General features: G+C 44.1%; 4 protein-coding genes across 5 annotated transcripts in view; 1 reads left to right on the top strand and 3 right to left on the bottom strand.

Moving 5' to 3' along the window:
* Positions 1-15,518, bottom strand: part of LOC306988964 (uncharacterized protein) — a 191,620-nt gene that overhangs the window by 78,575 nt on the left and 97,527 nt on the right. The window lies entirely within an intron of this gene.
* Positions 1-15,518, top strand: part of LOC306988956 (uncharacterized protein) — a 170,650-nt gene that overhangs the window by 116,574 nt on the left and 38,558 nt on the right. The gene's annotated exons all lie outside the window — the stretch shown is intronic.
* LOC306988977 (uncharacterized protein) lies at positions 331-2,172 on the bottom strand. Its single transcript, XM_079594238.1, has 3 exons — positions 1,959-2,172; positions 963-1,277; positions 331-465 (listed from the first exon to the last, which is right to left on the bottom strand). The coding sequence occupies exons 1-3, from the start codon at positions 2,005-2,007 to the stop codon at positions 446-448; spliced, it is 384 nt and encodes a 127-aa protein (XP_079450364.1). The 5' UTR covers positions 2,008-2,172; the 3' UTR covers positions 331-445.
* On the bottom strand, positions 13,515-15,154 carry LOC306988761 (uncharacterized protein; the record flags this gene model as incomplete). The annotated part of the gene is made up of 4 exons (XM_079593910.1): positions 15,087-15,154; positions 14,676-14,990; positions 14,265-14,411; positions 13,515-13,522 (listed from the first exon to the last, which is right to left on the bottom strand). The coding sequence occupies exons 1-4, from the start codon at positions 15,136-15,138 to the stop codon at positions 13,515-13,517; spliced, it is 522 nt and encodes a 173-aa protein (XP_079450036.1). The 5' UTR covers positions 15,139-15,154.

Genomic DNA, 15,518 nt, shown 5'->3' with positions numbered 1-15,518 from the left:
TTATTTAATTCCATTCCAATTACATGTTTATCATTAATATTTTTACTTTAATACAGACATGTGTTTTATATATATATATATATATATATATATATATATATATATATATATATATATTATAAAAATGGCATCACATAATATAACATTAGATCGCCTGTCAGAGAGTTTGGGAATATTCACACATAATTTATACACATAAAAACACGATATCAGAGTATTACATTCAAACATTTTAAAAGACATCAATACATCACGGTTGTTTAAACCAATGAGCATTAAGCTGTGTCGTCAGCAGGTCGTTTCCCATCGTGCTTTTTATCAGCGCAGTCGGTGGAGGGCAACTGCGCAACTTCAGAATCCGACACGTGCGGCTTTCGGTCGCAAGAGTTTTTTGACATACGTCAGCATGACATCAGAGCCAGGCGGACCGCACTCGGACACTTTTCTAACCGGCAGACTTTTTTTCTAAAGTCAGACACAAAAAATTAAAGTAAAGAGATTTCTGACCACTAAAGATGTGTACAGTTGACCAATTTACTCATGGATCCACATTTAGATCTCCATATTTCTGGGACTGAACCATTGAGGGCCTTTAAAATGAAGATACCAAAATAAATGTTTGTTACAAATATAAATATAAAAGGATGTTAAGGTATTTTTAATTATTACAGGAATGCAAACTCGGGGCAAAACAAAGGAAGTGTTCTATTTCAGTTCTAATGTGTGTTCATTTTGCCCCTTGTGTGGGAGGTAATATAATGTGGCCTAATGTATGGTGATTTTAATTCTTTTGTTGGATAAATATACTGTAAATGTTAGAATAAGGTTAAAAAACTGCATCTGAAATGTATCTTCAATAATTCTAATAAATAATCTTAAAATATCCTTATGGATTATGACAATAATAATGTATATTTTAATATGACGATGATTGAAGCAATCAAATGTAATTCTCTACTCACCATCAACAGTAACATTGAATCTCTTGATAATCTCCTTATTCCCAATAATGGTTCTTAGTTGATAAAGTCCAGAGTCTGTGGTTCTGATGTCACTGATGGTCAGAGATCCAGTCTGATCCAGTTTCAGTCTGTCTCTGAATCTCTCATAATCATCATATCTAGGAATGTTCCTGTTCACTATAGCGATGCGACTGTCTCCAAACCTCCACAGGATCTCTTCATCTCTCTGTATGTCTGTGAGATCAGGGTTTAGAGTGACAGATTTTCCCTCCATCACTGACACTGTCTTCACTGCATCTTTATCAGCAAACACTCCTGGAGAACCAAGAGGAACAGTTCATCAGACACAGAGGAAGGCTCTTGGTATCATTATAAAAGTTTTAGTTTTTTTTTGTACAAAATTGCCCTAAACATTCTATTTCTCTCTCTCCACAACCTCTGGCCTAGGCCCAGATCACTATCAGCATGGTCCTTGTGAGAGAGAGAGGGGTGAAAAGCAAATGTCTTGCATTATTTCCGATCTTACAATTATAAACATACTGGTTTGTAGAATTTTTTTTAACATTCAATGCACTTGGTTGTTATTTCTCTCTCTCTCTCTCTCTCTCTCTCTCTCTCTCTCTCTCTCTCTCTCTCTCTCTCTCTCTTAAAATAATTTGAAATAGAATCTCACTAAAATATAGGAAGAAAAAAAGTACATTCCAGCAAATATTTGGTCAAATTAAAAGCTTTAGAGGCAAAATCACTGGAGAAACTGACAGGCCTACAATAAATAAGACATGTAGTTGTGCTTCACTGAAATAAAAGCATCTAATCACATTATACATGTTTCCAGAAGATAAATATATCCATCAAAACAATGATCAGAATGAAAAACTACATCTAACATTATGGTGAGAATTGACAGAATCTTTTTCTGGAAATAATGCAGATTTAAAAAAAGTAGTTTGCCTATATATGATTCAAATTTGTCACTACATAAAAAAATCTACTTACCAATTAAATGCCATAAGCACACAAAGAATGAAAGTAGTGTATGAGGCATTTCAGTTGATCAGATCTAGTTGTTTAAAAAAAAAAAATCACGCCTGAAGTCTGAAACAAACAATTAATGTATGACTTTAACTCTAGAAGGATCTCCTAGAAACTTGTTTATCGGTTAACGGGAGGTGGAGAGTAGTAAGTAGGTCATAAAGATCTCTCTCTCTCGTGTGTGTGTGTGTGTGTGTGTGTGTGTGTGTGTGTGTGTGTTTGAGAGAGAGAGAGAGAGAGAGATTTATCCAGTTCAAACCAGTCAGGCCTGGACGGACGGCAGGAAGGGCCAGCAAGAACGATTGTGGCTGTTCTGCAAAATCAGTTTGGTGTTTCGAGACTTTCGGTTTTCATTGGGCGGAGCATTCATGAATATCCATGAGTTTTCCAAAATGTGTTCCGTAAAAATATATTTTTTTCGGAAATCACACGTCCTTTAGCCCTGTTTATATATATATATATATATATATATATATATATATATATATATATATATATATATATATATATATATATATATATATATTTTTTTTTTTTTTTTTTTTTTCTGTCCCCAGATGAAATGATTGTAGCGTTGGTAGTGGTCATCCTTCTCCTTATCATAATCAGTAAGTCCACTCCACATGATACGCGATTGCTCATGCAACAGTTCGTGCTGAATCTCAGAAAACAGCGGCGGCTGGTGGAACGTTTTCTGGATAGTAGCCTATGAGTTAATGCTAAACAGTTTAAGAAAAAGTTTAAGAAAAAAGTTGACAGAAGGAAAACATATTAAGACGTTAAAACATATCTGTGTGTTTTACAACAAAACAAACGTTAACAGACGTAAAACAAACTTGATTTAAAAATAAATTTTTAATAAAGATAGTTGTTTTAACAAGTTCAGAATTAAGTTTGAGGATAAAAATTCTCTGCAAGCATTTGTCGGTGTGAATTAAAAATACTTTATTTTTTTTCATAATTCGCAATCTAGCAAAGACTGCGAGGGAAAAAAAGAATGTTACATTTGTTTACAGCATTTAAAATATAGAAATAACTACAAGTCAAGCTGCAATACCAAACAGAACCACACGGAGATGCCATCAGACCACTATTATACCATCCGCCTTACAGGATTGGTTCACCCAGAAATTAAGATTATGTCATCATTACTCACCCTCATGTTACTCTGGCGACATCTGCTGGTCAAAATGGCGTAAATGCACCGAAATCTCAGTCCAAACATGCGTAAAAATACCTTTTACAAACCAGTTACAAATTTTTGCTTGAGTGTGTAATCTATTAATCCCATCTAAAAACCATCAGATACAATGTGACGTATTTGTATAAATGATCGTTTAGCATACAGTTTATTCATTTGTAGAGGGTGTTTGTTTTGTGTTTTTTTAAGGAGGTTAATCAGGCCAATACAAGACAAATAGGGAGAGTGGGGTAAGTTGTCACATGGGTAAGTTGTCACACTGTTCATAACTCCAACACTAGAGGCTCTATCTCAAAAATCAAATAGCTATTCTTCTTCTATAGTCAACTTCCTGTTCACATGGTCAGATTACTCTAATTTATATATATATATATATATACTATAACTTACGAGTTATCTGCAGCATTCATCAGTTATCATGGATCTATGTGCAAGCCAGAGAACGTTTGAGTTTAAAGTTCAAAGTAAAGTGGTCTTGCCACTCAATGTGTTTTGATTGAAATGTGTATTGTTTCGATTGAAATAATTGTTTTTCCAGATTCTCCAAGCACGATTGTTTATATTTCCAGTTCTGATTTGATTTTAAAAATGTATATCAATATTCACAATTAAATACTTGTGTTCTTATTTTTAGATAATCTAGTGTGAAAACTTACCTGCCGATGGGGAAAATTGTCACAAGTGCACACTCTCTATTCTACAGTCTACAACTCCGTAATAAGATAAGATATGAAGATGTTGTGAATACAACATATGTGCCCAAGACTTCCTTATTTCATTTGGTATGACATTTATACCATTGTGATATATGGTGCTCAGTAAATGTTAGACAGTGTGAAAAGTGTGACAACATACCCCGCTCTCCCTACTACTCTTCTCTTTTTTTTTTTTTTTTTTAATGTGTTATTTTTTTTTTATGTGTTTCCATTTAAAAAAATATAATTTTCATTTTTTTTATTCATTTTTTTATTATTATCAATGTCTCAGTTTTTTTAATGCCAAATGAGGGTTTGTGCTGGTGCAAGCTGTTTGTAAATCTGTCACTAAGTGTCCAAAAATGCAGGCACAAAAATTGTCTAATGTTTTCTCATCTTCAATCTCAGGGCTGGTCAGATTTCCAAGTAAATCTGAAGACTTTTAGCTGGTTTTGTTATGTTTGATTTAAACTCTGCAGGACGATTTCCTTCCAGGATCAGGGTTTGACACCCCTGTTCTACCCTTTGAGAAAATATCTAGTTTATAAAAGACAGTAAACTAAATATAATAATATCAGTTTAACATGTTAATATTAACATTTTTTTTTTTTACATTTTTGGTTATTTTTTAACAATTTGTTCACAATTTTTAGCATTCACAAGTTCATTCATTAGTTCACAAGTAGGCTATTAGCAGTTGTATTGCTTTTTTTAATGAAGAAAAGTAAGATTAATATGCCTAATTTTCAAATCAGAATGCCCAGTGTAACGGAGGCCAGGCGATCTTTAGTGTCCTTGTTAGTGCGGCGACTTCCCACACCGGAGACGCCAGTTTGAGTCCTAAGCGGAGTAGGAGAGTAGACACGGAGGGGTTACAGCACCATGGGCAGATGTGTTGGTTTTAGGTCAGGCTGACAAAATGAGCACAGAAAATGTGTCAAGTCATATAACCCACTTGCTGAAGAGAGACTCAACTATGATCATAACAGTATTGGGTGCAACTAAAGAGTAATATTAATTTGTTACAATTATATAGCACTTTTCTCTGCACTCAAAGCGCCTCACATATGAAGGGGGAATCTCCTCAACCACCACTAATGTGCAGCAACACCTGGATGATGCGACGGCAGCCATATTGGGCCAGAACGCCCATCACAAACGAGGAGACAGAGTCATGAAGCCAATCAATATGGGGATGATCAGGAGGCCATGATGAAGGGGGACATGATGCCGGGCAAATTTGGCCATGATGCCGGGGTTACACCCCTACTCTTTTTCTGAAGGACATCCTAGGATTTTTAATGAGAGAGTCAGGGCCTTGGTTTAACGTCTCATCGAAGGACGGTGCTCTTTGACAGTATAGTGTTCCCGTCACTGCACTGGGGTGTTAGTCTCCAGTCTCCACTATCCGAGGAAGAGGTATCGAAACTTCTCCTCTCCAGTCATCCCACCACCTGCCCTCTAGATCCCATCCCCTCACACCTTCTACAAGCCATCTCTCCCACACTTCTACCAGCACTCACACACATCATCAACTCATCACTCCACACTGGCACTTTTCCTACAGCATTCAAGCAGGCTCGGGTAACTCCACTGCTTAAGAAACCCACATTAAACACATCACTCTTAGAGAATTACAGACCTGTCTCTCTCCTACCATTCATTGCGAAAACACTTGAACGAGTTGCCTTCAACCAAGTATCATCTTTCCTCTCTCTGACCAACCAACTAGATGTAAACCAATCTGGCTTCAAGAAAGGGCATTCAACCGAAACTGCATTGCTGTCAGTCACAGAAGCCCTACGGATCGCAAAAGCTGCCTCCAAATCATCAGTTCTCATTCTCCTGGATCTGTCTGCTGCCTTCGACACTGTGAATCATCAGATCCTCCTGTCCACCCTCTCATCACTGGGCATCACAGGAACTCCTCTCCACTGGTTTGAGTCCTATCTCACAGGTAGGTCCTTCAGGGTCGCATGGAGAGGTGAGGTATCCAAAGCACATCAACTGACTACAGGGGTTCCTCAGGGTTCAGTTCTTGGACCGCTCCTCTTCTCCATTTACACCACATCACTGGGACCCATCATACAGGCACATGGCTTCTCTTACCACTGCTATGCTGATGACACCCAGCTCTACCTCTCATTTCAACCTGATGATCCCACAGTAGCTGCACGTATCTCAAGCTGCCTGGCGGACATCTCGGCATGGATGAAGGAACATCACCTGCAACTCAACCTGGCAAAGACTGAGCTTCTCGTCCTCCCTGCCAATTCGTCTCTACAGCACGACTTCACTATCCAGCTAGATTCAACTTTAATCACCCCATCAAGGTCGGTCAGAAACCTTGGAGTAACATTTGATGAGCATCTGACCTTCACAGACCACATCACAAAGACAGCTCGATCATGCAGGTTTGCACTGCACAACATCAGGAAGATCAGGCCCTTCCTAACTGAGCAGGCAACACAACTTCTCGCCCAGGCCTTGGTGATCTCTAGACTTGATTACTGCAATGCTCTTCTGGCCGGTCTTCCATCATGTGCAACTAAACCTCTACAAATGATCCAGAATGCTGCAGCCCGTCTTGTCTTCAACGAGCCGAAAAGGGCCCACGTCACTCCTCTGTTCATCTCTCTGCACTGGCTACCACTCGCTGCTCGCATCAAGTTCAAGGCATTGACACTTGCTTACAGAACGACCACAGGCTCAGCTCCCTCGTACTTTCACTCGCTCCTACGAGTCTACATCCCTACCAGAAGCCTGCGATCGGTCAATGAGCGACGGCTCGTGGTACCATCACAGAGAGCTACAAAATCACTCTCCAGAACATTCTCATTCACGGTTCCATGCTGGTGGAATGATCTCCCTACCCTCGTCCGGAATGCAGAATCCCTGACTACATTCAAAAGACAACTGAAAACTCATCTCTTCCGTGAGCACTTGACATAAAAAAAAAAAAAAAAAAAAAAAACCTTTTATCCTCCCTTGTTTGGCTTATGCTACTCTGAGCAATGCCTGAACTTTGTATTTTGAGCACTTCTTGCGTTATTTTTGCCTCTTCACGATGACTCGCTTGCTGTAGTCCTCAGTTGTAAGTCGCTTTGGATAAAAGCGTCTGCTAAATGACTAAATGTAAATTTAAATGTAAATGTAAATGTTAGGACCCACACAGACCACAGGGTGAGCGCCCCCTGCTGGCCTCACTAACACCTCTACCAGCAGAAACCTGGTTCCCTTTCGTCCTGGGAACTCCGACGTGTCGTCGGGGGAGTTCCCTGACGAATTGGGATCACGCTAGGGAGACCATTTGCCTACGAGAGAATTAAAACGAGCCAATGAAAATTGGCATGCAGGAATGCATTCCGCAGCCCGCCTACCAGCGCAGGTATGAAAGGCGGAAGCAACGCATGCATAGTGCTTTTAGCTTCGGAGCCGACCGGTTGTGTCCTCTCTGAGTGAATGAGTTTTAAGATTGTATCTTACGCTCAACGAGTCTGCTGTTTCGGGACGGGATCTCTCTGTGTTGGTGAGACGGCGTTTCAGCGACCGCACGGTTCCTGTCTGCCGGCTGCGTCTACACGCTGTTAATTCAAAAGCTGTTCTCACAGCTGGTAAACGGTTGAGTGCGCACAGCGGGCTTGCAGTTTTCCCCGCTGTGTGGCCGCGTTGGGTCCCTGTGTGCTTCAGCACAATTCGCCTTTGGCTAAGCCACGCCCTAGAATGTAGATTGACCAATCACAGCGCAGCCAAGAACGAGCTCCCACAGAGGCTCCGACACTTTTTCACGGCGCTCCATTGACTTCAACGCAGGAGGCTCATATTTTTGGTCACGGCAGGCTATTACGTCGTCGTTTTATAAAAAATATGGTTAAACGTTGTGCCTGGGGCATTTGTAACACAGATACGCGTTTCCCAGAGAGGTTGGAGGGGGTGTCCGTTTTTCCCCCTTCCCAAAACCGAAGTTAAATACTGACAAGTGTCGTCTTTGGATTAAACTGTGTGGACGTCCTCTCAGTCAGCGAAACCCCTCAAGGATCAACAAGCTCACTTTTGTGCTCTAAGATACATTTAGCTTTTAACCTTACTGTGAAGTTATACTAGTTAGACAGTTTTATGCTGTTTAGGTTATGATTTCGGTTCTCTGCCCTAATTGTTGATACGCTAGCACACGCTGCTAATAAATATACAACTTTATACTCGCGTAGTCCGTTTGCTTTGTAAATAATAACGATTATAGAAGTGAATAGAGACCTACCCAGCTTTGCATGACAGTGTTGCTCTTGATATTGTTAGTCACAGCCTCCGTCTCGATTAGGATATGCTCTGGTTCATTGTTTGACTGTGACCGTTATGCTTTTGCCTCTATTTGGATGCCTTGTTGTTGCTTGCGTTTCACCGTTTGTCTTGAATAAAGCCTTCAAACGCACACTGGAGACACTTTTGCCTACTTCTATCCGACACTTTATTTGCTGCTTTATAAAAGTTTGATAAAATTTCAGCAGGAAGAGCTGTCACAGCATAAGCCATGTTGATACCAAACCAGAGCCCAGATGAAGTTGTCGGAGGTAGCAACAGTAACTAAGGGGGGCGGGGCTTAGCCAAAGGTGAATTGAGAGAGTACTTTCTTCCTGAAAGAGCAACACGAGTGAAGATCGCGCCCTTTTCAGGATGACGTTTCACTCGTGTGTTTCTGGATGCGATCGTTCCCTGTCCTCATTTGACGGCCACGTTCATTGTTTCACATGCCTAATCAGTGTGTGAGACTACGTTCGTGGGTGGTTCATGTCCTCTCAGGAGTGCATGACCACGTCGGCACGTTGTTCGTCTCCCCTTTCACGAAAAGGCTTGAGCCGCTCAGCGTGCCGTGTGCCGTCGAGCGCCGGCTGACAGCGCGGGTTGTCACGGCAACCCAGCGCGCGTCATTCGGCGCTCCAGACCCCGCTCTTGGTCGCTACAACGCCGCCAGAGCCGGGTCCCTGTCTTCCACCTCGCTGCCCCTCCGCGGGTACGCCGGTGGTTCGGTTGGGCACGTTGGGGCGGTCTCTAGAAGCCTGGCTAGCGCTTCTGAGTCCGTCCCAATGGCTCATCCACACCATCCGGTTCGGCTATGCAATTCAGTTTGCACGCCGGCCTCCAAAGTTCAGCGGCATCCACTCACCCGTGTGCAGTCAGTGGATGCCCCTGTCTTGCGGAAAGAGATCGACGTCCTGCTGGCGAAGGACGAGGTCGAGCCGGTCCCTCCTGCCGAGATGAGGTCTGGGTTTGCAGCCCCTACTTCATTGTACCCAAGAAAAGCGGTGGGTTACGGCCAATCCTGGACCTGCGAGTTTTGAATCGGGCCCTGCACAAACTCCCGTTCAAAATATTCACGCAGAAGCGCATTTTCGAATGCATCCGTCCCCAGGATTGGTTTGCAGCGATCGACCTGAAGGATGCGTACTTTCATGTCTCGATTCTTCCTCGACACAGACCGGTTCTACGGTTTGCTTTCGAGGGCCGAGCGTGTCAGTACAAGGTCCTACCCTTCGGGCTGGCCCTGTCGCCCCGCGTCTTCACGAAAGTCGCGGAGGTGGCCATTGTTCCCATGAGAGAACTAGGCGTTCGCTATGCGATCACAGGGACATGGTGCTTCGGCACCTCAGCCGGTTGGGGCTTCAGGTCAACTGGGACAAGAGCAAACTCTGCCCCGTGCAGAGGATCTCTTGTCTCGGTATGGAGCTGGACTCGGTCACTCGGACTGCGCGCCTCACGGAGGAACGCGTCCAGTCAGTGCTCACCTGCCTCAGATCCTTTCGAGGCAGGACAGCGGTTCCACTGAAACAATTTCAGAGGCTCCTGGGGCATATGGCAGCCGCTGCCGCAGTAACGCCGCTCGGCCTGTTACATATGAGACCGCTTCAGCGCTGACGTCACGATCGAGTCCCGAGGTGGGCGTGGCAGAGCGGCACGTTCCTGGTCAAAGTGACCCCGCACTGCCGCCAAACCTTCTCCCCATGGTTAGATCCTGCGTTTCTTCGGGCCGGAGTGCCCTTAGTCCAGGTGTTCAGGCATACTGTGGTTTTCACAGATGTTTCAGCCATGGGTTGGGGCGCCACGTACAAGGGCATGCAGTCTCGGGTCTGTGGACGGGACCCCAGCTGCATTGGCACATCAACTGCCTAGAGTTGCAAGCAGTACGCCTAGCCTTGTGTCGCCTCAAGGGGTTTCTCAGACACAAGCACGTACTGGTCCGTACGGACAGCAAGGCGACCGTTGCGTACATCAACCATCCCGGTGGTCTACGCTCCCGTCGTATGTTGCGACTCGCCTCCCACCTCCTCCTATGAAGTCAGAAGCATCTGAGGTCGCTTCGTGCCGTTCATGTTCCAGGGGCGCTCAACCGTGTGGCAGACGAGCTTCACGGCAGCCTCCCCTGCCAGGAGAATGGCGACTCCATCCCCAGGCGGTCCAGCTGATATGGAGTGTCTTCGGAGCCGCACAGGTAGACCTGTTTGCCTCTCCAGACACGACCCATTGCCAGTGGTTTTACTCCCTGACCGAGGGGACCCTCGGCACGGACGCCCTGGCACTCAGCTGGCCCCGGGTCCGGCGCAAGTATGCGTTTCCCCCAGTGAGCCGCCTTGCACAGACTCTGTGCAAGGTCAGGGAGGACGAGGAGCAGGTCCTTCTAGTGGTGCCGTATTGGCCCACCAGGACTGGTTCACGGAACTCATGCTCCTCGCGACAGCCCCCCCTTAGCCGATTCCTCTGAGGAAGGACCTCCTCTCTCAGAGACGGGGCACTCTATGGCACCCGCGTCCAGACCTCTGGAAACTCCATGTCTGGTCCCTGGACGGGACGCAGAGGCGCCTCTATGCGTTGAAGTGGAACCTGTTCGTCGCTTGGTGTTCCTCCCGTCAGGAGGACCCCCGAACTTGCCCGATCGGAGTCGTGCTTTCCTTCCTGCAAGATGGGTTGGAGCGAAGGCTGTCTCCCTCCACCCTCAAAGTGTATGTTGCTGCAATAGCCGCAGATCACGATGCAGTAGAGGGTAAATCTTTGGGGAAGCACGACCTGATCTTCAGATTCCTTAAGGGTGCTAGGAGGTTAAATCCACCTCGCGTTTTGCACCCTGTACCCTCTTGGGACCTAGCTCTGGTGCTAAGTACAGAGCCTCAAAGTCCTCCTTTGAGCCTTTGTCAACAGTTGAGTTTAATATCCTGTCCAATAAGACAGCGCTCCTGTTGGCATTGGCCTCTTTCAAGAGGGTCGGGGATCTGCAAGCTTTTTCGGACGACGAATCGTGCCTAGAGTTCGGGCCGGGCCTTCTCACGTTGTTTGAGACCCCGGCTTGGATATGTGCCCAAGGTTCCTACCACCCCCTTCGCGGATCAGGTAGTGAACCTGCAAGCGCTGCCCCAGGAGGAGGCAGACCCAGCCCTAGCTTTTCTCTGTCCCGTCCTCGCCCTGCGGGTTTATGTTGACAGAACGCAAAGCTTAGGACCTCAGATCAGCTCTTTGTTTGTTATGGAGGCCAGCAGAAGGGGAAGGCTGTCTCCAAGCAGAGGTTGGCTCACTGGTTAGTGGATGCTATCACCCGAGCGTATGAGTCTCTGGGTGAGCCTTGTCCTCCCAGGTTGCGTGCTCTCTCCACTAGAGGTGTTGCCGCTTCCTGGGCTTTGGCTCAAGGCGCCTCGCTGACAGACATCTGTAGAGCTGCGGGCTGGGCGACACCTAAGGCTATGTTCACACTTAGCGTCTTTTTTCAAACTGCCAGCGTCTGTTCTACATTAGAACCCTATGGAGTAAACCGTTTTTTCAAAAAAGTCCTGAGCGCTTTTTTAAACGCCACCGCCGGCGTCTTTTTCTGCAGCTCAGAGCGTCTTTTAAAGTTGAAAAAAGTTTAACTTTTCTGAAAAGAACGCCCTACGTCAAGCGCCTTTTTGACAGCTGACCAATGACAAGCGAGTAGCGAGACCTGTCGTTTCCATAACAACAAGAAAAATGGACACGGTGCCGGTAGAAAAACTAATCGTCCTTGTTTCGGAGCACAAGGAGCTGTTTGATATGAGTACACAACTCTATCATAACATACATCACAAAGAGGCTGTGTGGGCACACTACTGTTGCAGCTGTTGTTATGGCAACAAAAGACGCGCTCGGCTGCTATTTGTAACCGAACGCGCAGCGTTTTTTTTTTTTTTGCTAAAAAAACGCCATTGTTAACTTTTTTTTGTCAAAAAAGACGCTAAGTGTGAACGTAGCCTAACACGTTCGCTAGGTTTTATAGCCTGCGTGTGGAACCTGTTTCCTCCCGAGTGCTCGCTACGGCCAGTGGTGCGAGGGAATAGGTTGTGTCGGCTTGCTACGCCATCCTGCGCTTCGGCCAGGTACGTGCGTTTTTTGCTCCGTTGGCGCCCAACGTCGGTGAGCCTCGTGAGTTCCTCCATCACCCTTCCGGTGCCTGGCGTAGCGGACCGCCAGCGCCAGGTCTGCTACCTCTTGTGGAGTTGCTAGTAGACTGGGTGTTCTCTAGTGGTCTCTACTGTGACCCATGATGCCACGTGCAGTTCAGCCGTGTCTTCCCCTTGACAGACTCTTCTGTCGTCCCTGTTGAGTTCGCTCCCACTTCCTCGGATGGGACCACCTCAGGGACTGCCATATGTTTCACTATCCCACTGGGCTAGTACATGTGTGTATTCCAGGCCTTCCTCAGGCAGGCTGGGGCTTCCGCAGCGTTCCCTTCCCCTTTTTTTGGGGGTTAGGGCACGTTTTCCCAGTGTTATCCAATATCCACTGAGCGGGTCTTGTGGAAGGGGCCAGCACCATGGCATTTTATTAGGGATCCCAATTCGTCAGGGAACTCCCCCGACGACACGTCGGAGTTCCCAGGACGAAAGGGAACGTCTCGGTTACGCATGTAACCCTCGTTCCCTGAGTACAGGGAACGGAGACGTGTCGTCCCTTCGCCATGTTGTTGTACCTTCGCGGAGGACTGGACACCGTTCGGCTCCTCAGCGAAAAGCACTATGCATGCGTTGCTTCCGCCTTTCATACCCGCGCTGGTAGGCGGGCTGCGGAATGCATTCCTGCATGCCAATTTTCATTGGCTCGTTTTAATTCTCTCGTAGGCAAATGGTCTCCCTAGCGTGATCCCAATTCGTCAGGGAACTCCCCCGACGACACGTCTCCGTTCCCTGTACTCAGGGAACGAGGGTTACATACGTAACCGAGACGTTTTCCCAGGAGTTCACTCATCCAGGTACTGACCAGACTCAGCCCTGCTTAGCTTCAGTGGGTGACCAGTCTTGGGCTACAGGGTGATATTGTTGCTGGCTGAACTTTCCACTCACACCAGTGGTTTTGTGAGATTGTGGCCGCACGCTAATTTGCCCTGTTTAGTAAATCTGGCCCAAAATATTGTATTGTGATGATGATCATATGTGAATATCAATATCAGACTAAAGGAATCCAAAAGCATAATTTAATTCAACAAATATAAATTGTATTTTATTTGAAAGAGTAATACAGTATAAAACACAAATGTCAATACGATGATCAACACATAATTTGTAAACAAACAGAATCAGAGAGTTTGATTATTGATTTGTGATCAAACATGTATAAACCACCTCCGTAATTTCAGATTTCTGTAGGAAAAGACAAACACAAAAGGTCAAAGGAGAAAAACAAACCTGATGTTTCACATTCAAAAACTGCAGGAGCTCAAAATGAATAAATTACAGAAATTTGCTGCAAATTCATCAATTGATATTACGGGTTATGAGTCAGTGTTTCTCACACAGAATGATGGTCTTGTGTTTGTGTATAATGGAGGGTCTCTGTCTTTTTATATTCTTGGGACTTTTATTATGAAATCTTAGAAGACAGCAGCTTTCATAACAGTGACAAAAAATAAAAGCAAGTGGACTGTGGAAACAAAACATGTTCAACATCAGATATCAGGATAAGAACAAATACAGCGCTAAACATATAGATGCACACAAGTCAGACAGACATTTAGCACAGGAAGCATGATTTATTTATAATGGAATAATAGCATAATGTATACTATTTCACAAACTTGTTAAACATATTTGCCAATATTTAATGTGCAGTGTTTCAAACAGTGGTAATATTCTATTGCTTTATATTATGCAGTTATTTTGCATTGTTCATTACATATTGGGAAAAAAAAATTATGAATTAATAAATTTAAATGTCACTGAAGAGACACTCACCATCATTTGTCCAGTGTGTGTGTAGAGTTTTGCATCAGCGTGTGTCTCGTCTTCAACTGTAATGAGATGTTCAATCAAAACATGTATATTTCTCTAATATTGTTGCGCCACATTATTGTTTACAGATGTATAAGCTGCAGGTCTACAGTACCTGTGTCTTTGTGTTTCCTGCACATACAGAAAATCATGAGAACAGCCACGATCATCAGAGATCCAGCAGCAGAAGAAGAGATCAACACTATCTGAGAGACTGAGACTGGAGGATGAGGAGACTGTGGAGGAGGATGTGTGTCTGGAACTATAACGGCTAAAGATAGTCATTAGTGCAAGTTTGATCGACAAAAAAAGACAACTTTGTAAATATTGTAAATATGACTATTGATGTACTTGAACACATCTGACAGAGTTCAGTGATGTTGAGATGTTCAGTCTGTTGTCTGATGAAATTGGTCAGACATTTTTTATTTTCTATCAAACTTTGGCCCAAAGCTGTTTTACATGTACCCTGCTATAACAAGAATATGAAGAAGACAGTAAAAGTACAGTGTAATTCTCTACTCACCATCAACAGTAACATTGAATCTCTTGATAATCTCCTTATTCCCAATAATGGTTCTTAGTTTATAAAGTCCAGAGTCTGTGGTTCTGATGTCACTGATGGTCAGAGATCCAGTCTGATCCAGTTTCAGTCTGTCTCTGAATCTCTCTTCATCATCATATCTAGGAATGTTCCTGTTCACTATAGCGATGCGACTGTCTCCAAACCTCCACAGGATCTCTTCATCTCTCTGTATGTCTGTGAGTTCAGGGTTTAGAGTGACAGATTCTCCCTCCATCACTGACACTGACTTCACTGCATCTGTGTAACCAAACACTCCTGAAACACAATATTATTAACAGTTAATGAAAATCCTCTGAACAATTTTAACTGAACATTATCATCACTAAGTATAAAAACATGTTTATAACTCACCAGGCTGACAACACAAACTCAAAGAGAACAAAAGAAGTGTGAGCAACATCATCTCCAAAAGCCTGAGATAAAATCACTCTACGATCTGAAATATCAGTAAAAATATCAGCAGATAATCTGAGGTTTAGAAAGAAACTTCAGTCAGGGAGATTAAAGTCCTGCAGTTCATGAGCGCGTCTGTGATATATACGTGAACGCGCTTCACACTCTGACTAGTCACATGATACAGTCAATGAAAACTAACATTTATGTAGGCCTAATAAACAATGTGATGTAATAAACCCCTTAGCGTATAGTTTCCACCAAAATATAGTTACTGTTGTCATTATAAATAAGCAATCTTTAAAAAAATATGAACATGGGATCTTGCAATGCTGCGTGTTTTGAGTTTTTTCCCCAGAAGGCTTTGTTGCTCAATACAACGACATTGTA

This window comes from Phoxinus phoxinus (assembly GCF_949152265.1).
Source record: "Phoxinus phoxinus genome assembly, chromosome: 20".
NCBI classification, from domain to species: Eukaryota; Metazoa; Chordata; class Actinopteri; order Cypriniformes; family Leuciscidae; genus Phoxinus; species Phoxinus phoxinus.
Note: the sequence above shows the minus strand (reverse complement) of the source record. Positions and strands in the feature narration are given on the sequence as shown.

Excerpts from the sequence above, each read along its gene's own strand:
- LOC306988977 (XM_079594238.1), bottom strand. The coding sequence starts at position 2,007 with ATGCCTCATACACTACTTTCATTCTTTGTGTGCTTATGGCATTTAATT. Across the intron at positions 1,278-1,958 it reads GTGCTTATGGCATTTAATTG|GAGTGTTTGCTGATAAAGAT; the intron begins GTAAGTAGATTT and ends TTGGTTCTCCAG. Across the intron at positions 466-962 it reads ATTCAATGTTACTGTTGATG|AAAAAAAGTCTGCCGGTTAG; the intron begins GTGAGTAGAGAA and ends GTCTGACTTTAG.